Source organism: Chiloscyllium plagiosum, chromosome 17 (genome assembly GCF_004010195.1).
Source record: "Chiloscyllium plagiosum isolate BGI_BamShark_2017 chromosome 17, ASM401019v2, whole genome shotgun sequence".
In the NCBI taxonomy this organism is placed as follows: Eukaryota; Metazoa; Chordata; class Chondrichthyes; order Orectolobiformes; family Hemiscylliidae; genus Chiloscyllium; species Chiloscyllium plagiosum.
The window spans coordinates 68,302,769-68,327,180 of record NC_057726.1 but is presented as its reverse complement, the minus strand read 5'-3'; the positions used below and the strand labels follow the sequence as shown (position 1 = coordinate 68,327,180).

Genomic DNA, 24,412 nt, shown 5'->3' with positions numbered 1-24,412 from the left:
AATTGTCTAGCTATCACCATTCATTGTTAACAGCTAACCCGAGAATGCAACTTTAAAAAAAAGGTTTGTGATTTACACTTGAAAGAAGTGCAACTATCACTGTATTCTAACAGATGAAAGGCTTAACAGAAAATCAATTTTTCAATGTATAATTTCAGTTACATCACACTGTAAATTTTTGCTATAAATTCTGTGTTATGATCGAGCCCTCCACAATCACCTGATGAAGGAGCGTCGCTCCGAAAGCTAGTGTGCTTCCAATTAAACCTTGGACCATAACCTGGTGTTGTGTGATTTTTAACTTTGTACAACCTACATAGGTCATTACAATTTTATGCCTCTTAATAAACAGTCATATACAATAACATTCCTTTAATTTCATTAGCCTTAACCTTGGGTTTAGATTAATTTGTGCTTTCCCCAACTTTTACAAAGAATTCTCACTTCTTGGCATGTAACACTAGGCAAACATTTAAACATTTCAAACTTGCTACATTTAATTAAATTACCAGCAAATTTAAAGAGCTCTTTGCTGTTTTGTACTCAGTTAAACCAGTCACTTCGCGCTCCCTCTTATTGTTCTGCATGTCTTCCTTTAGAATCTTTGACATCAGCCTGTATCTCAGACATTTTCCTTTTATTTCCTCCCTTTTCAACTCTCCATCAAACAGATCTTCCAGTGCTGAGACCAGTTAAAGATGTTTGTTTTGTCTTTTGTATTTAACAGGGATGTATTATTTTCTTTCTACAGCTTCAAACACTTTCCTCATGTTGAGCAACTATTCATTTTATAGTTAAATATCTGAATTCTTATTCAATTTTTCCTATGATGGCTCTCCTGCTACATTGTTCTAATTCCAACCTTTCTCCAGCTGTTGTTCTTCATCCACAGCTCTTCAGTTATTTTCTAATGGCTTTCAATTTCTTGCTAAATTCTGGGCTACTGCTGTGATGAACCTTTTTTGCAATAAACCCAAATTTTATTGAATTTATTTCCAATATCCAAATTCACTCAAGCCACTGCTGTATGATACAAAATGCTTGATTGGAGTTGAAATTATCTTTGCCTTGTTGGTCAGATGAAGGATCTGTGGGAAATTCAGCATCACAGGTCCATATTATAAAACTAATCTTCACCTTGCATGACCTTAGTGTTGAAACAAAATGCCACAACATTAACATGTACAATGGACATGTCAAAGTGAATGAAAATTCCCTTATATTTGCCATACTTGCCCCAATACCTCTTGCCTTCCTTCTGTGATCCATACACAGTAAACTCCCTATTATTTAATACACAAACACTGAAATCGGCAAAATAAAATTACCATTTTTACAAAGATGCTTCAAAAACACATCAATTGCCATGCGGTAATTCTCCAAACTAGTAGCGCTGCCCATCTCAGGCACCATTACAGGATTGGCTAGTTATAAAGTCATAGAGATGTACAGTACAGAAACAGACCCTTCAGGTGAACTCGTCTATGCCAACCATATATCCTAAATTTATATGATTCCAAATGCAAGCACTTGGCCCATATCCTTATAAACCCTTCTTATTCATATATGCATCCAGATGCCTTTTAAATGTTGAAATTGTACTAGCCTCCACCACTTCCTCTGGTAGCTCATTCTTTTATATGCACTGTGTGAAAAAGTTGCACTTTGGGTTCCATTTAAATCTTTCCCCTCTCACCTTAAACCTATGCCCTCTAGTTCTGGACTCCCCCACCCCAGGAAAAAGACTTTATCTATTTACCCAATCCATGCCCTGTATGATTTTATAAACCTCTATAAAGTCACCCCTCAGCCTCCGATGCTCCAGGCAAAACAGCCCTATGCCTATTCAGCCTCTCACTATAACTCAAACCCTCCAACCCTGCCAACATCATTGTAAATCTTTTCTGAACCCTTTCAAATTCACAACATCTTTTCAACAGCAGGGAGACCAGAATTGAATGCAGTATTCCAAAAGTGGCCTAGCCAACGTCCAGTACAGTTGCAATACGACTTCCCAACTCTGATACTCAATGCTCTGACTAATAAAGGAAAGCATATCAAATGCCTTCTTCACTATCCTAACTATCTACGACTCCACTTTCAAGGAACTATGAACCTGCACTTCAAGGTCTCTTTGCTCAACACTCCCAGGGCTTTACCATGAAGTGTGTAAATCCTGCCTGGATTTGTCTTTCCAAAATGCAGCACCTCACATTTATCTAAATTAAACTCCATTTACCACTCATTGGCCCATTGGCCCATCGAGTCAAGATCCTGTTGAGGTAATCTTCGTTCTCCAATACACCTCCAATTTTGGTGTCCTCTGCAAACTTACTAACTATACTTCCTACGTTCACATTCAAATCATTTATATAAATAACAAAAAGACTAGACCCAACATCGATCCTCATGGCACACCACCAGTCACAAGTCTCTAGTCTGAAAAGCAACCCTCTACAACCACCCTCTGTCTTCTACCTTCAAGCCAATTCTATATCAAAATGATTAGTTCTCCTGTATTCCCTGAGATCTAACCCTGTTAACCAGTCTCCAATGAGGAACCTTGTTGAACACCTTACTAAAGTCCATTTAGATCACGTCCACCGCTCTGCCCTCATCAGTCGTCTTCATTACTTCTTCAAAAGAACTCAATCAAGTTCGCGAGACATGATTTCCCACACACAAAGCCATGTTGAAAATCCCTAATCCATCCTTGCCTTTCCAAACACATGTAAATCCTGTCCCTCAGCACTCTCTCCAACAACTTGCCCACCATTGATATCAGGCTCATCGGTCTATAGATCCCTGGCTTTTCCTTACCACCTTTATTAAATAGTGGCACCACATTTGCAAACCTTCAGTCTTCTGGCACCTCACCTGTGACTATCGCTGATACAAATATCTCAGCAAGGGGCCCAGCAATCACCTCCCTCACTTCCCACAGAGTTATAGAGTATATCTGGGGATTTATCCACTTTTATGTTTTTTTGAAGATATCCAGCACCTCTTCCTCTGTAATGTGGACATTTTCAAGGTGTCACCATCAATTTCCCCACATTCTATATCTTCCATATTCTTCTTCAGTAAACACTGATGTAAAATATTTATTTAGTATCTCCCCTATCTCCTGCGGTTCCACACATCAGATATCTTGCTTTATTAACTCAGAGGACAAGGGCATTACAGGTTAAGCCAGCATTTATTGCCCATCCCTAAACGCTAAGAGAGTAGTTTAGGGTAAACCACATAGCTGTGGATCTCTGGGGCAGACAAGCTAAAGATGGCAATTTCCCTCTTTAAAGGAGATTACTGAACCAGATGGTTTTTCCCAACAATTGGCAATGGATTTGTGGTCATCAGTAGATTCTTAATTCCAGATTTTTAATTGAATTCATCTACTGTGGCAGGATTTAAGCCCACACTCCCAGAAGATTACCTGGGTCTCTGGACTAATAGTCTGACGAGAATATCATTAGAGCGTAACCTCCCCTTAATGATTTAGAGAAAGTTGACAAACCATGAAGGTAAGATTCACAAAATTCAGCACAAGTACTTTCACAAAGATGGTATTTTTAATGTGCCGTGTGTGGAACTAGGTGACAAGTGAAACTCTGAAGAGGTGCTGACGAAACCTTGCCTTGTATCTTGCTTGAAGGATAGCCTGATGAGGATTGTGTGTGAGAAAAGCAAGCAAATGAAAACTGTGTGTGAAAAAAGTCATGGAATTGATTGACTGCTGTGCTGTACATTCAGTGGAACAAAAAACTTCCAGAGGTGAACTGGATGAATGGCTGTATGTTGACAAGGATGCCCCTGTCACAATGACATTAAATACAGAAGAAATTATAAATAGTGTTTTTAATCATGTCAAACCTAAATTTCAAGATGAGAAAGTGATGACCGCGGAAGCATGTTGAAAGAGCGTATTGAATAGGTTTTCTTTAAGAATGTTTCTTGTGCAACTGGCTGACTCATGTAACCAGCATCTCCATACATGCTTGAAAATGGAGAGTTTACTGTACATTGAAAGAATTGCTTAGATATAGCACCTTTGATGAGCAGAGGACCTCCCAAAGAGCTCTGCAGCAAGTGGAGTTGAAATGTCATCACTGTTATAATACAGAAAACATAAGTCAATTTACATCCAGCAAGATCCTACAAACTATCAAGTGATGGTGACCTGATAATATTTTTATGATGTACACTGAAGGATAACTATTAACTATTCAGGATATTGGAAATAACTATCTTGCACGTCACTGATGTTTACTGCTCATTCGAAAGGGTTGATAGGATTTCCATTTAATGCTTGATCTGAAATGTTGCAACTCCAACAGTGTAGCTTTGAATCTTACACTGGAATGTTCATTTGATTATTGTGCTCATGCTCTCGGTGGGATTTTCAACCGTTTTCTGACTCAAGTCACTAAAACCTGTGAAGTGAGCCACAGCTGGTGCCTAAATATTCAATCACACATCCTATCTAATGAAGCAAATGATACCTTAACAACTTTAGTTTTTCTTAAAAGACAGATGATTATGGAATCACAGAGAGGTGCAAAAATTATGAATTAGACTCGATATTCCAAAGTAGGTCAATCTATATCTATTACTGATGTGGCTGAAAAATTTGTTGAGTGGTAGGTGACAGGAAGTGGGATTATCAGGTAGGTACTCAAATTGGCAGGATGTGACAACTGATACTCCACAAGGATCTGTGTTAGGACCTCAATTATTTAAATTATTAACAACTTGGATAATGGCGTTGAAAGTTATATATTCAAATGTTGTGACAACACTAGTTAGGTGGCTTTGCATACAGTTGGGATGATAGCATAAAATTACAAAGAGATATTGATTGACTGGGCAAATGGGCAAACCTGTGGTAGATGGAGTTCAATGTCAGCAAGTGTGAGGTTATCTATTTTGGACTGAAAAACGATAGATTGAGGTACTTGCTGTGGTTCTGTTCGCCGAGCTGGAAGTTTTTGTTCACAGGAGGCTTCCAAGCACTGAGGATGTCACCTAGACAGGGGACGAAACGTTTGCAACAAAAACTTCCAGCTCGGCGAACAGAACCACAGCAACGAGCACCCGAGCTACAAATCTTCTCACAAACATTGAGGTGATATGAAGTCAGACAATGTAAACGTCCAAAGAGACTTAGGGGTTGAGATGCATAGATCTTTAAACTGCCACAAATAGATGTAGAAAATAATCAAGCAAGTTAATGAAATGCTGGCCCTTATATCTAGAGCACTACAGTACAAAGATATATAAGTCATGCTGCAGTTATTAAAAAAAACCTCCTCAGACTGCACCTGGAGTACTGTGAGCAGATCTGCACACCACACCTTAGGGAGGATATATTGACCTTAGACGTAATACAATGTAGGTTTACAAGAGTGATACCTACACTTCAGGAGTTAAGTTATAAGGATAGGTTACACAAATTAAGCCTGTTTTCTCTAGAATTAAGAAGCTACTGAAAATTAACATGTGGAGAGTTTGGAGGAGGACTTAATGGTGCTTTTCTGAGGCCAGCATTTAGCTAAAAGGGAAAAAAAAATGCGTATTCCAGGTGAATGAGGTAACGTATTTCGGATACAGAATCAACACGGATGGATTATAACCTGTTGAATAGGAGGTCTGATTGAAGTCTTCAAGATATTAACAGGAATAGATAGAGTTGACAAAGATAAACTATTTCCTCTGATTGAGAATTCTAGAAATACAAGACATCGTCTGAGAATTAGGGCCAGACTGTTCAAAAGAGATGTTAGGAATCACTTCTACATACAAAGGATGGGTGCACGTTTGGTATTATCTTCTACAAGTGGCAGTTAATGCTGGATCAGTTGTTGATTTTAAATCTGAGATAGATAATATTTTGTTAAGCAAATGTATTAAGAGATATGAGCCAAAGGCAGGTATATGGAGTTAATCCATGATCTCATTGAATGGTGGAACAGCCTCTTGGGATTGAATGGCTTCTCCTGTTTCTATGTTCCTATATGCAGGACTAAGACTCTACCTTAAGTGAAAGAGGGAGTTCATTCACAGCATACCACAGTTTGAAAACAGTTTAGGTTTTATTTGAAAACTCCTTTAATGAATACTAATGTGGTATTAAGTCTTTTATATCAGAAGTTCCAAGGTGCAATAGTTGGTCTCAGTAAGTATTGTACACAGGGTTGCTATGACTAATGTTAGATTTCCTGGCTCCAGGAGTAGAAATACGACGAGACAGGATAGGATTCTTACCTGAAACACAATGTCGAATGTTCCCTTTTGATGTGGGGCTGTATTGTGTTGGATAGGGTAGGAAAATGGAGAATGTGCAGACTGCAGGTGCTGGAGATCATAGTCAAAAAAATGTAGCGCTGGAAAAGCACAGCAGGTCAAGCAGCATCTGAGGAACAGGAAAGTGAATGTTTTGGGCATAAGTCCTTCGTCAGGAATGTGGGTAGGAAAATGGCAGGCACAACCTGATTCCAAAACAATCAATTTCCAGCACAAGCAATTCTCATTGGAACAGGGAAGGAAATGGATTACACATTACTTCTCAGCTGGCTTCATTGTGGAAGCGGCCATTTCGGATCTTCTGCAATTTTCAGAGTCAAAAGACTGAAGGATTTACACCAGCTCAGGGATATGCTTTGAAATCAGAAACTTCAAGGGCATTGAGTACAAAAGGTGCTGCCTACTTCACATGTCATTTTGAAATGTTGCATATAATTTGTTTGTAGCACAGTGAGTACTCATTGGGCTTTCTTTTGAAAGTGTGATTCACCATTAGATAATATATTTGGCAGGTTATCATGTCTGACATCTGGATAGCTGTCAGGGCAATGGAACATCATTGTGAAATTAAGCTAGAGTGCAATTTCACTGGATTTCATTATGTATTACACAATAGTGAAATTCATATTTAACTAAACTGTTCTTTTCACTTTCTTATTTACCTTAAAGTTCAGTTTAGCCATCTGTTTGGCTGTTTCAAAACCTTAACGGGTGACTGAGTTTCTGGTTTTCTTCAAAGAATTTTGTGTATTCAGCACAAGAGGTTTTGTTGACACAGTTGCTTAATGAAGTTCCATTATAAAAACTTGGTTGAGCTCCAAATTCACTAATAGATTCTGCTCAACAGAAGTTGTTGACAGCCATCAATGGGAATATGTGCATTGTTAATTACAGATTTATGTGCTGCTAGGAAGATTTTTTTTAAAAAAGTGTACTGTTTGTTTAATTTGGGAGACCTATGAGCTTCTCAAGGTTTTCCCAAAGTTATTATAAGAGTTGCGAGATCTATATATTGGTGATACAGTACATGAAGAGGGTATGGAGGAGACTAGGAGGGATCTGAGGAGCCTGGGCATAATGAGAGGATGAGGCTGAATTTTTGGGGGTGACAATTAGAGCATTTCGCCCCCATGTCCAGAGTTGGCCCAAAGATGGGCCTTTAACTGCCTACTTGCTCTCTGCTATGAGCCTGCTGCAATGGGCAGAAAGCTGATTCCACTCTCTTTCCAAATCTCTATCAAGAAAATGGTGGGTAGTGCTGGTTAACAGGGAGGAATCACCTGACTCTCAATTCCAAGGTGAAGGTCAATACCAGTTAGAAGGATTGTGTGTCTAGGGTATTGGTGAGGACAGGATTTGGTTCAGTTGTTGTGTCCTAAATGCAAATATCCAGCTAATATTCCTCATTTTGAGCTCAAATAATGAAAAGCAGACATGTGACAACGCATTTCCAGAGCCCATAATAATACTGCCAGCAGAATGTTTCAGCAGAGAAGACAGAAAGATGAGAAAAAAAGAGAGCGAATAAATTAAGAAATATTCGGCATTTCTGCAGGGATCCTCTTAGTCTCCTGTTATAAGTTTGACAAAACACACGCACCAGCCGGTTTCGAAATAGTAACATACGCACTAGCCAGTTTTGAAACAGTTACTACCCTACTGTTGTTAGAATGCTGAATAGACTCAAACTCTTAACATTCGCCTGTACTTGTATTTTTGTTTTTGCCGCTGTTTACCTATTATTTACTTATCTATGCTACTTATCTCTGTGATCTGCCTGGATTGCTCACAAGGCAAAGCTTTTCACTGTGTCTCGGTATACATGACAATAAATTCAATTCAGTTCAATTCAAAACTTCCTCAGGTGGATGCTATAGCTGGAGTCCTCAAGGACAAGGAAAAGTCTCCAGCTCGTCCTTTGATACTTACTTGTAGACCCGAGATTGGTACAACATTGTGTCTTTAAAGATGATGCTTTTACAAGTACATTCAAAGTCACTGTAATCCACCATGGCACTGATCTTCAACTCTAGTTCCCGAGAGCTTTCTTCCAAAACCATGTGGGTAGGTTCAGGTTCCACCTCTACTACCTGGAAAATACACAGTAACAAAATGGGTTCATAGAGTCGTAGAATCATACAGCACAGAAACAGACCCTTGGTCCAACCAGTCCATGCTGCACATAATCCCAAACTAAACTAGTCCAATCTGCTTGCTCCTGGCCCATATCCCTCCAAATCTTTCCTATTCATGTACTTATCCAAATGTTTCTTAAACATTGTAATTGAACCCTCTGTATAAAAAACTTTTGCCCCTTATGTCTTTTTAAAATCTCTATCTCTCACCTTAAAAATGTGCTCCCTAGTCTTGAAATCCCCCATCCTAGAGAAAAGACAACTACTATTAATTCTATCTGAACCTCACTTTTTTTAAATATAAACTTCTATTAAGTCACCCATCCAGCCTCTCTTTATGGCTCAAACTTTCTGTACCTGGAAAAATCCCAGTAAATGTCATCTGAACCCCTTCCAGCTTAATCATATCTTTCCAATAACATATACCGACAAATACTCTTTTAGCTGCATCGTTTAATATTTTTTAAAATTTGAGGAACCGAATGCAAACACATTCACAAATTGTGCCAACAGTGCAATTTCAACTTCCATTATATACTGCTTCAAAAGCAATTGCAATATAAACCAGTTGTCTGTGAATTCTTAAGTGTCCACTGTGTTTCAAAAGCAAGGAGCTTTGTCTGTTGGTGAAAAATGTTCTGTTCATTCATGGATGGAACAGACAACAAACCTGTGGTGCCAATTGAGCAGGCTGTTTTTTCCCCTGGACGACGTTAAGCTCCTTGAGTGTATTTGGAGCTGCATTCATCCAGGCAAGTCTTCTATCACACTCCTGACTTGTGCCTGGTAAATGGTTGACAGGATTTGGGAATCAGAAAGAGAGTTACCCGCTGCAGGATTCCGAGCCTCTGACCTGCTCTTACAGCCACACTTACGTGGCTAGTCCAGCTCAGTTTCTAGTCAACACAATTGCTTGCGAGAGTAAACAATGCAGGATTGTTACTATTAGTGATAAATACATAAGAGGGAATGCAGACTAAGGACGATCTGAGAAGACTGAAGTGTGAAGCCAGAAGACATGTTCACATGTTGGATCATTACATAATGGAGAGCTTTTCTACAAATGGCTATTGAGCCACAGAGTATAACTTTGTTTGATGGGAAATTTGAGAATTATTTGAAGAATTAAATTTAAATACAAAGTCATCTTTAGAAATCAAAGCGCAATAATCAACTGCAGTGTAGTTGCTCCACACAGTATCAATGGGATCCATCTATGTTGTAAATTCCATGCTACTATAAAGCCTCAGGAGAGTAGAAGGACACTTACAGGAGGTGAAAAATGTACTGAAATTCTAACAAAATGAACTGATGTTGAGTGGTACCAAATGTCACTGCTCGATTGAAATGAGCAGTCCAGGTAAAGAAGTGAAATACTTCATGCAGGAGAAGAAAGGATGTGGAAATCAGAGAATGGTGACTATGGGATACAGACTGTATGAGGAAGGAAAGGAGTTCTGTGTCATCTGATAAATAAATTTGCGGATGATGGGTGATTGACAGTGAAGAGGAAGGTTTTAGATTACAGGATGATATAAACAGATTGGTCAGATGGGCAAATCAGTGGCAGGTGGAATTTAACCCTGGTAAATGTGAAGTGATGCAATTTGGAAGAAGGAACAAGAAAAAGGGGGTACTCCGCGAATGACAACACTGGGAAGCTCAATGGAACAGAGAGATTTTGGGATGTTTGTTCACAGATCCCTGAAAGCGACAGGACAGGTTAATACATTAGTTAAGAAGGCATATGGGATGCTTGCCTTTGTCACTCGTGACACAGAGGATAAAAGCAGGAAATTTATGGTGGAGCTGTACAGAACTTTAGTTAGGTCACAGCTGGAGTACCAGTGCAGTTATGGTCACCGCACCATAGGAACAATGTGATTACACTGGAGGGGGTGCAGAAGAGATTCACTAGGAAGTTGCCTGGGATGGAGCATTTCAGCAATGAAGAGAGGCTGGATAAGCTCAGGTTTTTATCTTTAGAGAGAGAAGGTTGGCGGGAGGGGTGGGGGGAACGCGATAGAGTTGTATAAGATTATGCAGGGCACGGAGAGGGTGAAGAGAAAGCAGCTGTTCCCCAAGTTGAAGGGTCAACAAGGGGCCATCATTTTAAAGGCAGGGGATTTAGCTGGAATGAAAAAAATCATTTTCACCCAAAGGGTGATGTGAGTCTGGAATTAACTGCCTGGGAGTGTGGGTGAGGTGGGAAACCTCACAACATTTAAAAACTACATGGATGAGTACTTGAAGCGCTATAATATTCAAGGCTGTGGGCCAAGTGCAGGAAAGTGGCATTATGTTTGGTAGCAGTTTAGTTTTGGTGGTACAGACTTGATGGGTTGAACGGCCTCTTCTGTACTGTATAATTCTCTGACCCTTTTAAATAATGATTGTGCTTCAACCATTTTTGTAATATACATTCCAAATATTCTGGTATTTAATAATAGGTGTATGTTGGGACACTGGAATTCTTGACATATGGATCTATGTGGAAATTGCCCAGGAATTTTAAAGTTCCACTGAACAATTCACTGCCCAGAAACCCCTCCCCTACAGGACCCTACATGAATGTCTCTGAGCGGGGGATCTGTAGTAGTTAACATGAAATTAAATACATTAAAATGTGGCCTAATATGATGGTAACTCAAATCCCTCTCAACTAGTTCTGAAGAAGGATAACCGGACTTGAAACATTTACTCTGTTTCCTTTGCACAGATGCTGACAGACATGCTGAATTTGTCCAGCAATTGCCCCTTTTGTTTATTAGTAACTCACCTTCTTCTTAGCGGGTCGAACTCCTTGCCCAGCACTGACCCACTTCACAATACTGAGGCGACTGTCCCAATCTGGAACCTGGTCGGGGGACACTGGGTAGCTGATTTTTGACACCATGCACTTTATTGTGTGTTGGTTGTATGTCACAGGTAGATCGGACTTAAATGTTGCTGTCATATCCTTTGCACATCCAGCATGCAAATGACCAAACTAATCAGAAAAATAAAATATCATAAAACACAAGTTAAAACATATTTGAATATGAAGAAGTCTTAGCAATGAAGCTTGTTTGCGATATCTTTAGCAAGTTTGGTGCATTTCTGAAGCCAGTGTGAAACATGCCAGGACTATCAAGTTGTGAACCTTGGGGAAGCTTGTCGTAAAGGTAGAAACTCAGAAAGTATTGTCAACATCAAATGTCATAATTGAATGGTGTATGGTAAATTACGTTCATCATTAATACAGTGATTGGTCACAGGGCTTTGCCTTTTAAGGTAAGCAAACACAAAATAATTCAGAAGGGCCTGTGGTTGAAGAAGGGTCACTGGATCCAATATGTTGATTCTACGTTCTCTCCACAAATGATGCCAGACCAGTTGAGTTTCTGCAGCAACGTTTATTCCTGTTATGAATAGTTATATGTTTGATTGACAGTGCTATGAGCTTCTAAGAGGAGCTTTTATTTAAACGATCAGCTTGAATGAATACTGTTCCATTTTTAATTTCATTATCATTTCAAAAGCTCCCACAGTTAATATAGAGCTCTCTACAAAGGAAATACAATGCGAATGGTCATGGAGGGGGCATAGGGACATGATGGGCAGACAGTGAGGTGGGGGACAAGGGCTTATGGACGGAGCATGAAAGAAGTGGTTTGGAGAAATTGTGGGGATATAGTGAGAGCACTAAAGACATGAAGGGGTAGACAAAATTATGTTAGGCATCAAATGTATGAGGGAGTATAGAATGGTATAAATCTAAGGAGCAGATGTGGAGCATGTCTGGTGTGAGATATGAGGGGGTTTGGGGAACTTGGAAGGAGCTTGGATAAAATGAGGGTATATGGGGGTGGGAGCTGAGGAACAGGGAGCATAATAGACATGCATTGTATTTGATCAATACCCTAATGAATTGTAGGTGTGTCAGCTATTTACCATTGCTTTTTTAAAAATATTCACTTAAAGTGCTAGCTGCACCAACATTTATTGCCCATTCCTAGTTTCCCTTGAGAAGGTGTTGAGCTGCCTTCTTTGAACACTGCTGTAAATTGACCCACAATGCCATAGGGAGGGAGCTCCCCAGGATTTTGACCAATGACAGTGAAGGAGTGGTGATACATTTCCAAGTCAGGGTAGTGATTGGCTTGGAGGGGAACCAAGAGTCCTTGACCTTCAATACGGCAGTGGTCATCTGTTTGGAAGATGCGTCTGAGGAGACGAGGTGAATTTTGTGATGTCAGTTCCTGTTTTGGGCATGCACCGGAGGGCAGTGGCCCTGATTTCAGCCCATCTATGAATCCTACCAAGTTGAAAATTGCATGCACTGGCAGATTGATTAAGAACTAGGGAACACGGTACAAAACTGGTGGGAGGGTGAACTGTGAGGATGATGCAGAGATGTTTCGGTGTAATTTGGACAAGTTGAGTCCGTGGACAAATGCACAGCAGGTAAGACAGTAATGTGGATAAATGAGAGGCATCTGCTTTGGGAGCAAAAAACAGGAAAGCAGATTATCTGAGTGGCAATAGATTGAGAAAGTGTGAAATGCAATGAGAACTCGGTATTGTCGTACACCAGGTCGGCTGGTGATAAAGAAGGCAAATAACATGTTGGCTTTCATAGCAAAATGATTTGAGTACAGGAGCAGGGATCACTTGCTCCAGTTGTGTCGGGCCTTGGTGAGGCCACAACTGGAGTATTGTGTGCTTTGGTCTGCTCATCTGACTAAGGGGTTTCTGGTAATGGAGGTAGTGCAATAAAGGTTTACCAGACTGATGTCTGGGATGGCAGGACTGACATATGAAGAGAGACTGGATTAGTTAGGACTAATGTTCCCTGGAGTTTAGAAATATGAGGTGTGATTTCATAGAAATCTATAAAATTCTAACAGGACTGGACAGGGCAAACATAAGGAGGATGTTCTCAATGACTGGGGAATCCAGAACCAGGAGTTCCAGTCTAAGGATATAGGTTAGACTATATAGGACTGAGATGCAAAGGCATACACAAGGTTGTGGATCTGGAAAATGGGGTTAGAATGTTAAGGTGGTTGCTTTGACTGATGCAGATGCTAACAGTTTTTTTTTTCTATTTCATAAACCCCTATGTCTACGACTCTATGATGAGAACCTTTTCACCCAGAGTGTGCTGAGCCTGTAGAATTCTCTGCCACAGAAAATGGTTAAGGCCAAAACATTGAACATTTTCAAGAAGGAGATAGATGTAGTTCCTAGAGCGAAAGGGATCAAAGGATATGGGATAAAAAGCAGGAATAGGGGACTGATGTGGATAAGCAGCCATATTCATGTTGAATGGTGGAGCAGGCTTGAATGCCTATTCTTGCTCCTAATTTCTAAGTTTCTGTGGGATCGATTCCTTGAACTGATGTTGAGAACCTGGCCCACTGAGGTCCATAAAGGAATGGCTGTGGGGTCTTTGTTCAGACGAGGCATTCATTGCATTTTGTTAACAATACAAAATGTAAATGAATCCGTAACAGTAACAGAAACAGAAAAGCAGGAGTTGTACATTCAATGTTCTGCACCTGTCTTATCATTTAATTAGAACATAAATGAGTTACATTTCAAATCCATTTACCCAGCTTTGATTCATATCTTATTCATAAAATTCCATCTATTAGTGTTGTGAATGTTTCTTGGCCTTCAGAGTCCACAAACTTTTGGGAGAACAAGTTCACTGGAATTTATGCATGTTAGTATAGCAAAGAGATAGAATGAGTCAAGGGGAAGCGATCTGTTAGGTTTAAGGAAAGACCTATGGATCTGGAGAAGAAACTGGAACGACTAAAAAGGTGAGAAGGGATCATTTTCAACTTTTTGACTAGTCCTCTTATCATAGTCACCAAATTGTAATCTGTCATTTATACTTCCTCTCAACTGGCAGCTTGGAAAAAATAATTGACTGGCATGGTATCATATTGCTAGGTTGTAGCTGGTATCATTGTTAGTCATAGACTTTTACAGTACAGAAGGAAGCCATTCCACCTAACAGGTCTGAAAAGAGCTACCCAGCTGCAGCCTTCTAAAGTCACCACTTTCAAATAAATATCCAACTCTCTTTTGAAACTGCCAATGAAATCCACCTCCATCACTCTCCCAGGCAGTGCATTCCAAATCCTACAACTCTGAGTAAAGATGTTTCTCCTCATCTCATGTTAGCTCTTGCTAATAATTTTGAAATTGTGACCCCTAGTTACTAACATAATGGAAAGACAGTATTCTTCTTTATCTTGTTAAAATTGTTCATATTTTAAACACCTCAGTAAGGTAACCTCAATCTCCTGTGCTCCAACCCAAATTTCTCTCATCATTCCTCACATCTAAAATCTCTCATTCTCAGTATTATTCCAGTAATCTCCTTTGCACTCTCTCCAGAACTTTAACATTCTTACTTAAAATGGAGCCCAGAATTTAACACAACACTCCAAATATAGTCTGACCAATGATTTATAGAGGTGAAGCACCAGTTCCTTGCTTTTATATAGAATGCCTCTATTTATAAACTCAAGGATCCTACAATCTGAAGAACTGTTTCAACTTGCCTGGCCATCTTCAGAGATTTATGCAATTGAACCACGAAGTCCGTCTACTATTATACTTCCCTCAAAGTTGTACCATTGAGCCTGTATTTTCTCTCTGTGTTTCTTCTAGCAAAATGTATCACCTCACTTTTCTGCGCATTGAAACTTATCTGCCAGGTGTCTGCTCAGTTGGATAACTTGGCAATATCTTGCTGAAGTAGCTCAGAATCATCCCCACAATCCCCACTATTAGTATCATCTGCAAATTTAGAGATTTTGACCTCAACACACATCTCCAAATTATTTATATAAGACAAAAAAAGCAAGGATCCAAAACAGATCCCTGGGGAACACTACTTTCAACTTGACTTCAGTCCGAGAAATGTCCATCTCCTATCTTTTAGCCAACTTTTAATGCATGCCACGAAGGATCCATCAATCCTAAACATCTAACTTGCTAACCAACCTGCAATGTGAAACAGTATTCAATGCTTTCTGAGAACCAAACATATAATATCCACAGCATTAAATCCCTTGCCTGTATCACCTCAAAATAATTCAGTTAAATTTGTCAGACATAATCTGCCTTGACAAAGCCATGTTGATTGTCTAGTATTAACATATTTTTTTCTTGTGTACATTTACCTTGCCCTGTATTATGTCCTCAATCAGTTTTTCTACTAGCGATGTCAAGCTGACAAGTCTGTGTTTCCTGCCAAAGTTGCAGCGCTCTGAAAGCTTGTGGTTTCAACAAACCTTTTGGACCATAACCTGGTGTTGTGTGACATCTGACCTTGTTCACCCCAGTTCAACACCGGCACCTCCACACCATTTCCGAGGTTATGCTTTGCCCGTCTTTAAAGAAAATGGTATCATCTTTGCAATCTTCCAGTTCCCCCGGACTAATCCTATGTTCAGAAAGGCTTGGAAAATTTCTGTTAATGGCTCCATGATTTGTTCCCTTACCTGTCTCAGTAATCTAGGATGCATCGCATCTGGTCCTTTTGGCTTTTCTACCTGGGGTTCTGCCAGTCTTTTTAGCACCTCTTCTTTATCTATCACTATACTGCTCAGTTGCTCAACACGCAAATTTTCAACTAAGCCATTGTCACCATTTTCTATTTTGGTAAAGTCAGAAGCTGAAATAATTCCACAGTCACCAAGCACATGGAGAGTCCTTAATAATGATCCAGCTCCTTCAGAGTCAGCTATCAGAACCTCTGACACTCCTATTTATATCTGTCAGCCAGGGCTCCCTGATTGGATCAGATTAACAGCTCTAGTTGGGGAAATAATATTCTATGAGATCCATCTAGCTGACCTCATTACAATCACTAAGGAAGCAATGTATTGGGGGTATAGCTCAGTGGTAGAGCATTTGACTGCAGAAGCAAAGTACCCATTCAGGACCGCTGCTGAACCCTCTGCTTCAGTGAGCAGCTAACCCTGCTTGTTCCTTATGGGCTCACTCTATCCTTCACTAATCCTTTCCTATTAACATGTTTGAAGAACATTTTACTATTTGTTTCATAGCAGCCTGCCAACTTTTCCTCATGCTTCCTCTGAGCCTTTCTTTCTCTGGCCTAAGCCTCTCTCCCACATTTAAGATATTCTTCCTGATTTCTATTGCTATAACTATTTCAGTATGCGAAATAATGGGACAGCACAAAATGTCAGCGGCCAAGGTTAGGAACAAATACCTGTGGAGAGATGTTGAACTCGCTGATGTCTGAAAGCCATTCAAATCGTATGATGTCTCCTACACTTCGATTGGTCATTGTGAAGGTCACCAGATATGGCTTGCCAATATGACAGTCTCCAAATTCAATATGCTCTAAATGTGTTGCTGGAATGGAAAACCATCAAAACATCTCAATGTTTTCCATTATCTTATGACCAGGCTGCTGAGAGCCGCACACGTATAAAGTGGAAAACATTCACAAAGACAAACAGACTTAACTAAATTATTGGATCAAAGATTAGGCAGATCTTGGCACAAGGTTGTATTCAGCTGTTGTAACTGAAGTGTGTTAGCCAAGCTATGATAATGCACTGAAGTGTCATCATAGATTTCAATTCAAGACTCTGAAGGAGGATTTGAACCCACAATTCTCTGACCAGGAGGCAAGAGTAAGTCAATGTGGCACGTTTGACATTTAAAGCAGAACTATAATCAAAAACAGGTGAGAAAGATTAGGGCAAACTTTATCACATACTAGAAAGTCAGTGGATAAGGGCTCATTGGCAGATGGGACTTGACATAATTAAGGACCTCAAGCAGATTAGAGTTAGGCAGTAGTCAGCTGTATTCTCCACCATCTGTACTGGAAAATCATGGGGTCTTCATCGTCAGTGGCATACTGCCATAGTTTAGTGATCAATCTCCTTGTTTTCCTGCTTGTTGGCAGCTGTAAAAAGCCTCTAAAATCCAGACTACAGTGCCAGAGAAAGAGGAAGGCCTTTCTATTCAGGCCGGGCAGCAATGAAGCTTGTGGTTTGGGTTCTCTCATGCCATTTATTAAGGCCAATTCACTTCTTCTCTTTGACAATGGTCCTTTCTGGACCAGATTGTGGGAAGCATGCTTGATATATATGTTAATATTAACTACATGGCCTTCCTTGATTCTGCCCTTACACCTTTACAACCTGAAGAATATGGATGTCCAATGAAATAGCTACAAGCCTTTTGACAAGGGGTCAGTGCAGCTCATACCTAATGTGAGCAAATGAATGGTGATTTTAAGGAAGTGCACACAGCAGCCATGTTGAAACATATGCAGCCTGTGAATTTGGAAATCCATTAACCAACTTCTTTGCTGTTTATGTAACCACTGGATAGCATTCCAACCAAGGAACAGGGAACAATATGGGTCAACAGATCAACTATGCAATATCAGTGTTAGGTGTGTACTGAGTTCAACAGTGTTATTCAATGCTTAGACTGCATGAGGACATGAGTTCCAGTGTCCATTTCCTGAAGCTTGACACCCTTATGATTGTGAAAGTATGATGGTCATTCACTGGTCAGCCTGTACCTCACTGTTAAAAGACTTTGTTTTTTATCCGGTGGCAAAGCATTCCAAATCACACTTTAACTCAGGTGAAATTGGATTGCTGATGGAAGTCTTGTTCAAAAGTAGGTGAAGAAAATCTATTTGAGAAAGGGTGAAAAAATCATCAACTGTGATAAAGTACAATTTTCTGATGGTGAGCCTTGGGAATTTGATGTTAATTGAATCCTGTAAAACTGAAATTATACTGTCACTTGCAAATGAGTACTTAGATATCCCAACGTTTTCACTTAGTTCATGGGGAGTGAGCATCGCTGGCTAGGCCAGAATTTATTGTCTAATTGTAATTGTCTTTGAGAAGATGGTAATAAGCCTCCTTCTTGAAACTCAACAGCCCATCTGTCAGTGTTAGAAAGGCATGGGTCTTCAGGGTAAAGCAATAAGTATTTTCTATCCATCCTGTTCGGAGAGGTCATAAAACACCTCTGGAGTAAGTGGGACTTGAACACGCCCTCAAGGGTAAATGAGAACAGCTCCAGAGTTGATTGAGAGCAGCTAACACTAATTGGATGTGTGGCACCATCATAGTGGAAGCCTGGGTTCAAGTTCCAACTACTCCAGAAGCTTGTAATAACATCTCTGAACAAGTTAAATTAAACAAAAGAGCTGAGCTCACTGTGGAGTCTGTGGGCCATGTAAATATTGGTTTTGGGTGGTTGCACCCCACTGTTTGATTATTTAAGTAATCTTTTGCTATTCTTTTGGTTCCACTTCAGCTCCTCCTACTCCTGATCTTTGGGGGTGAACAAGTCAGAGGATAGCTTCATGGGCTGCTCCTACACTTGGTTAAGGTGGTCATCAAAATAAAGTTAAAAATCACACAACACTAGGTTATAGTCCAACAGGTTTATTTGGAAGCGCTAGCTTTAGGAGCACTGCTCCTTCATCAGGTGATCAACAGAATTCTTGCAGTGAGGAAAAATCAGAAACATTGTGATTGGTTTGAGGGAGTGTGTGGTCATTGCCCTTTGGATCCAAGGAGGCTGAAGAGAGATTTAGTTGAGGTGAATAAGATAATGAGGAATTTGGACAGACTGAAAATGAATAACCGGAGCCATGGAATTAACATAATTGACATAAGGATTAGAGAAAAATTGCAGATAAATATTTTCACCCAGAGGATGGTAGTATCTATAACGTACTGCCTTTAGTGGTGGTAAAGGCAGAAAAGTTAAAAAGCATTTCGCCATGCGTTGAACTTGCTACCCCAGACATGACCTCCTTTGGTGCTTGTCTAAATTCTCATGATTTGCATCTGGGATTTACACTTGGTATTGCAACAAAATTGCAAATAGTCCTCACCTTTAATGTCAGTGTCCTCCAGAAAGTTTGTAAAACTTTCCACTGAGTCAGTTCTTCCTAGTCCATGGATATTGTCAAATGTGATATCATCCTGAAAACCTTCACCAATTAGTCGTATGATGGTGTCCTCAAACTGGTTGTTGAGCACTGTCAAGTACAATGCTCCTTCCAGGTGCTGAGCTAAGGTTGGTTGGAAGGAAACATCAAACTTGGCCTCCTCCCCACTGTTGAGCTTGATAGTGAGCATGCAACTTTCCTTTACTGTGTGTAAGGTAAAGTAAAATATGGTTTTAGTTTGATAACCATTTTCAAAGTCATAGAAAATTAGGCTTTGAAACTTGAGTTATTAAAAGAGGGAGAATCATAAAGTCACAGAGTCACACAGCACGAAACAAACCCTTTGGTCCAACTTGTGCACACCGACCAGATCTGCCTAGTTCCATTTGCCAGCATTTTCCCCATATCCCTTTAAACCCTTCTTCTCCATGTACCCAATTAAATGTCTCCACCACTTCCTCTGGCAGCTTGTCCACACACACAACACCGTCTGGACAGAAATGTTACCCTTGGTCCTTTTTAAATCTTTCCCCTCTCACATTAGACCTGTGCCCTTGGGTTTTGGACTCATACTTCCTAGGAACAAGACTGTGGCTATTCACCCCATCTATGCTCCTCATGATTTTATAAACCTCTATAAGTTCTCCCCTATAAGCCTCCAATGCTCCAGTGTAGAAAGCTTTAGTCTTATTAGCCTCTCCCTATACGTCAAACCCACTAGTCCTGACAACATCCTTGTGAATCTCTTCTGCACTCTCAAGTTTGACACTATCTTTCCTATAGAAGGGTGACCAGAATTGTATCCAGTATTTTAAAAGTGGCTTCACCAATGTCCTGCACAGCCACAACATGACACCCCAACTCCTAGACTAAGTGTTCTGGTGTCCGGGACATTGTCTGTAAGATATAATTTCTTATATTGTAAGGTGTGATGTGAGTATTACCATGTCAGGTTGGTGCTTGACTTATTTGTGAAAAAACTTTCCCAATTTTGGGGCTAGCCCCCAGATGTTAGTAAGGAGGGCTTTGCAGGGTTGACAGGGCTGTTTATATTTCTTTTCTGCTGCCTAGGTTGATGTCAGGTGATTCGTCAGGTGGATTTCTTTCAGATTTTGGAGTGACTGGTACAAATGTGTGGCTTGATCAGCCATTTCAGACAGCAGTTGAGAGTCAACCACAATGCTGTCGGTCTGGAGTCATATGCAGGCCAGACTGGGTGAGGATGGCAAATTTCCTTCCCTGATCCACATGAGTGCACCAGATGGGTTTTTCCTGATAATCGATAATGGTTTCATGGTCATCAGTAGATTCTTAATTCCAGATTTATTTTTAATTGAATTCAAATTTCATGGTGAGATTCAAACCTGCATCTCCAGAATATTAGCTGAGTTTCTGGATTGATAATCTAGCAATAATACCACTTGGCCATCCCTTCCACTTCATTCATGCTCAATGAGACTTCTTGCAGTGTCAGAATATCCAGCAGAACAGAGATCCCCAGAATCATAATTTGTTGTTCAATGTTATTGCTCAGTAAGGAAGTTGGTGAAGAAATCTCAGCTGAAATGTGAAATCTTATTCCTATGTAAGTGTCCTTGGCATGAAGCGAGGGGCTATGTTTGATATAGTGTTCATTTTTCAGACTAGTAGCTGTTCACTAACATTGATTAAAATACTGCGAGCAATTGTCAGGTGCAAACGACGCATAGTATCTCAATGAGAATGACTGAATGAATAAAAAAACAGCAAACAGCATCAACCCATCCCAACCAGAATCCTCCACTGACTTGAGCACCATCCATTCTTGATCCAACCAACATCAATCACACAGCTGCCCCAATTATAACCAAACATCTATTATACATTAACAACATTCACGCCATGTTGCTGAACCAGTCTAAAGTTATAATCAACATATTTCAATTAATTTGCCCTGTCTTGTTCCCTGTGTATAAAAATACTGCCCCTGTAAGTAGCTCACTTTCTGTTTGTTACCTTTTTCTGGATTCTCTTCTTGAATATACTGGTGTTTAGGATAGGTGCACATGGTTCCAATACATTCCTTCAGAGAAAACACTCCATAATCATCAGAGATATTGACAGACACCTATAAAGAAAAGAACCCAGTTGATAGATTATTTATGTGAAGATCGACAAACTCTGATATGAATGTATTTGGGATTGTTAAATTGTCCTCCTTCAAATTATCCTACAAACACCAATGGACTTATTTTTGACAGGGGAAATAATATGGATATAGGTTTCCTCATTTCTATTAATGAGGAAATTAATATGAGGTCATTCTCAGACTTCTCATCTTGTAGGAGAATTACACTCTATGATATTTCTCAAATAGTTTTATTTTGAGAACAAGTAAATAGGTTTCTCAACTATCTATACAAAATGTACAGAGCCAAACGCTCAATTTCAAGGACAGATTCCATCGAGGAATACAAACCACACATTAATAATCCAATTTACCTCCTTATCCAGTTTTTCCAGCATCTGTTTATATGTAATTTATTGTCCATGAGGAATTGAGCCCTCAGGACATCACTCAAAAAGGTGGAAGCTGTCCACTGAAAATTCCAAAACCTGTTGTCTAGTAACTCAAATGAGCAGCCGAAATGCCTGATGGCTTACTTTTAAAGCCTCAGTGTCTCTCTAGTTAACACTTTGGTGATCTATGCACACAGAGTCATAGAGATCTACAGCACAGAAAGAGGCTCTTTGACCCATTGTGTATGAATCAATCAAAATCAACTACAACTAACCATGTACTCTGATTATGGAGGAGAAAGTGAGGACTGCAGATGCTGGAGATCAGAGCTGAAAATGTGTTGCTGGAAAAGCGCAACAGGTCAGGCAGCATCCAAGGAACAGGAGAATCGACGTTTCGGGCATAAGCCCTTCCTGAAGAAGGGCTTATGCCTGAAACGTCGATTCTCCTGTCCCTTGGATGCTGCCTGACCTGCTGCGCTTTTCCAGCAACACATTTTCAGCTATGTACTCTGATTATGTATGAAAAGGAATGGAAATATATTATAAAAGCAAAAGCACAGCCCTCCCTGACAAGTTCTCCATATGCATTAATTTGCTCATTCCTTCAAAAGAGATAAACAAATTCAATCCCTCACTTCAATTCCAACTGGGATGTGCCAGTGGTAGAGTAATTTTCAGAAATAGCAGAAATCAAGGGTGTTAATTGTCTATGAGTTAGAGGTTAATTATAAGCTTGCACTAAATAATAACTGACACTGACTTGTGTTCACTTTGTGGCTCAGTAATGCTGCCCTTTCCTCTGATACAAAAGTCTTGGTCCAACACCCATTTCAAGACGTCATGGCTATGAAGGTAATTTCAGAACATGTCCAAACAAGTTGATTAAAAATTGTAACCAGGAGCAGACTGAAAGTGCATTTGTTGAGTATTCTTCTGTGTGTTGAAGTACACAATTATTAGGTTCTCCAGTGTTCCTTCTTCACTAAGATAAATAAAGAACTGATGAAGATTTGAAAGAAAACCAGGAATTACTGGAAAAACTCAACAGGTCTGGTAGTGTCTGTGGAGATAAAACAGAGTTAATGTTTCAGGTCCAGTGACCCTTCTTCAGAGTTTGACTTAAATTCTGAACACTGCTTTCTCTCCACAGATGCCTCCAGAACTGCTGAGTTTCTCCAGTAGTTTCTGCTTTTGTTTCTCTTCCTTACTGCCTGGTTATATGAGTTCCTACACTGGAGCAGAGGTGAGTGCTTTGGGTTTTTTGAACATAAAATCTAAACTCCCATGGTAGACATTTTCAGAAAGTAAGTTTAAATTGTTGGGCTCTGATTTGCTCAGATACTCTCAGAATCTTAATTATGACAACTTCATTCTTCCATCGGTCATAATGTGGACATCTACAGTACTCGACTAAGGGGGAAATAAGGTTTGTGCTTGGTATTGTATTTTGTGCTTAAATGCCTATAGTGCCATCAGAATGGATTGATCTTCTATGGAAGAACATATCATGGTATGTACAGATAGTTGAGAAACTTATTTATTTGTACTGAAGTATACGATAGTTCTGTTGCGATTATTGATGGAAAAATATACTCTGGATCAAATGCCTGCTTTATTTCTAAATAAATCCTGAGAAAAGTTATTTATTTCATGGAACAAATGAGCTATGTTGTGATAGAGTACAGGACACTTAATGGTTATCAGATTTTGTAACAATCCAGTTATTGGATGCAACACAACAATTAGTGGTGTTATAACCATGTATAGTGAATCTAGGTAGATCAGAAGATGAAATTAGAACAGTAGTAATGGAGGAATAACTCTCAAGGAAATGTTCATTGATATCTTAGATGAGATTGAGTATTGTCTGATAAATTATTCAGAGAGAAAAGGCAGGGTTTTTGAAGTAACACTAAGTTAATGAAGGAGTGATGAATCTGAACATTTTTCAATCATGTAATGAATGTCTTGGTTGTAGACTCCTTTTATAGTTGTATAGTATCAGTATATGTACCTCAATGTGGCAAATTTGATTGATCAATGGATTATCTTGACCCATTGAGCAGTAATTCATTCAAATTTAAGGAATGTAAAGGTGTTACATTTGGTGATATCACCTTAAGGTCACTTACACAGCAATTCCATACAAAATATCAATATTGTAAGCACATTGGGATAAAAAATCTAGCCTGAGAGAAAGTGGGGTACCTGCAGGGCTATCTGCCCACAAGTGGCAGGTAGCTGTCCAATTAATTTTAGGATTGTCCACTCTATCTCCAGGTTTTCAGAGGTGGGGGAGCAGAGCGACTACCTGGGTGGTGCCTTTTGGTATCCGACAAGAGACCCAATGCTTCAGGTATGTTTGGAAACCCTTTGTACCTGTCTGGGTGCAATATGAAATCCTGTCTCATTGATTTTTTTCTTCACTTTCATTTTAAAGTTCTCTGAAAACCAGTGGGGGCTGTGTCAGGTAGCATAGAAGGCTCACTGGGTCAAATGGTCT

The 24,412-nt window shown here is 39.7% G+C and overlaps 1 protein-coding gene across 2 annotated transcripts in view; it reads right to left on the bottom strand.

The window, feature by feature from the left end:
* Positions 1-24,412, bottom strand: part of hydin (HYDIN axonemal central pair apparatus protein) — a 915,145-nt gene that overhangs the window by 128,927 nt on the left and 761,806 nt on the right. For both annotated transcript variants that reach the window (XM_043707374.1, XM_043707375.1), the window contains 5 exons: positions 21,403-21,514; positions 19,351-19,611; positions 16,678-16,823; positions 11,218-11,427; positions 8,233-8,393 (listed from right to left, as the gene is read on the bottom strand). In XM_043707374.1, the coding sequence (XP_043563309.1) occupies positions 8,233-8,393; positions 11,218-11,427; positions 16,678-16,823; positions 19,351-19,611; positions 21,403-21,514 (890 nt within the window). The remainder of the gene's footprint in view (positions 1-8,232; positions 8,394-11,217; positions 11,428-16,677; positions 16,824-19,350; positions 19,612-21,402; positions 21,515-24,412) is intronic.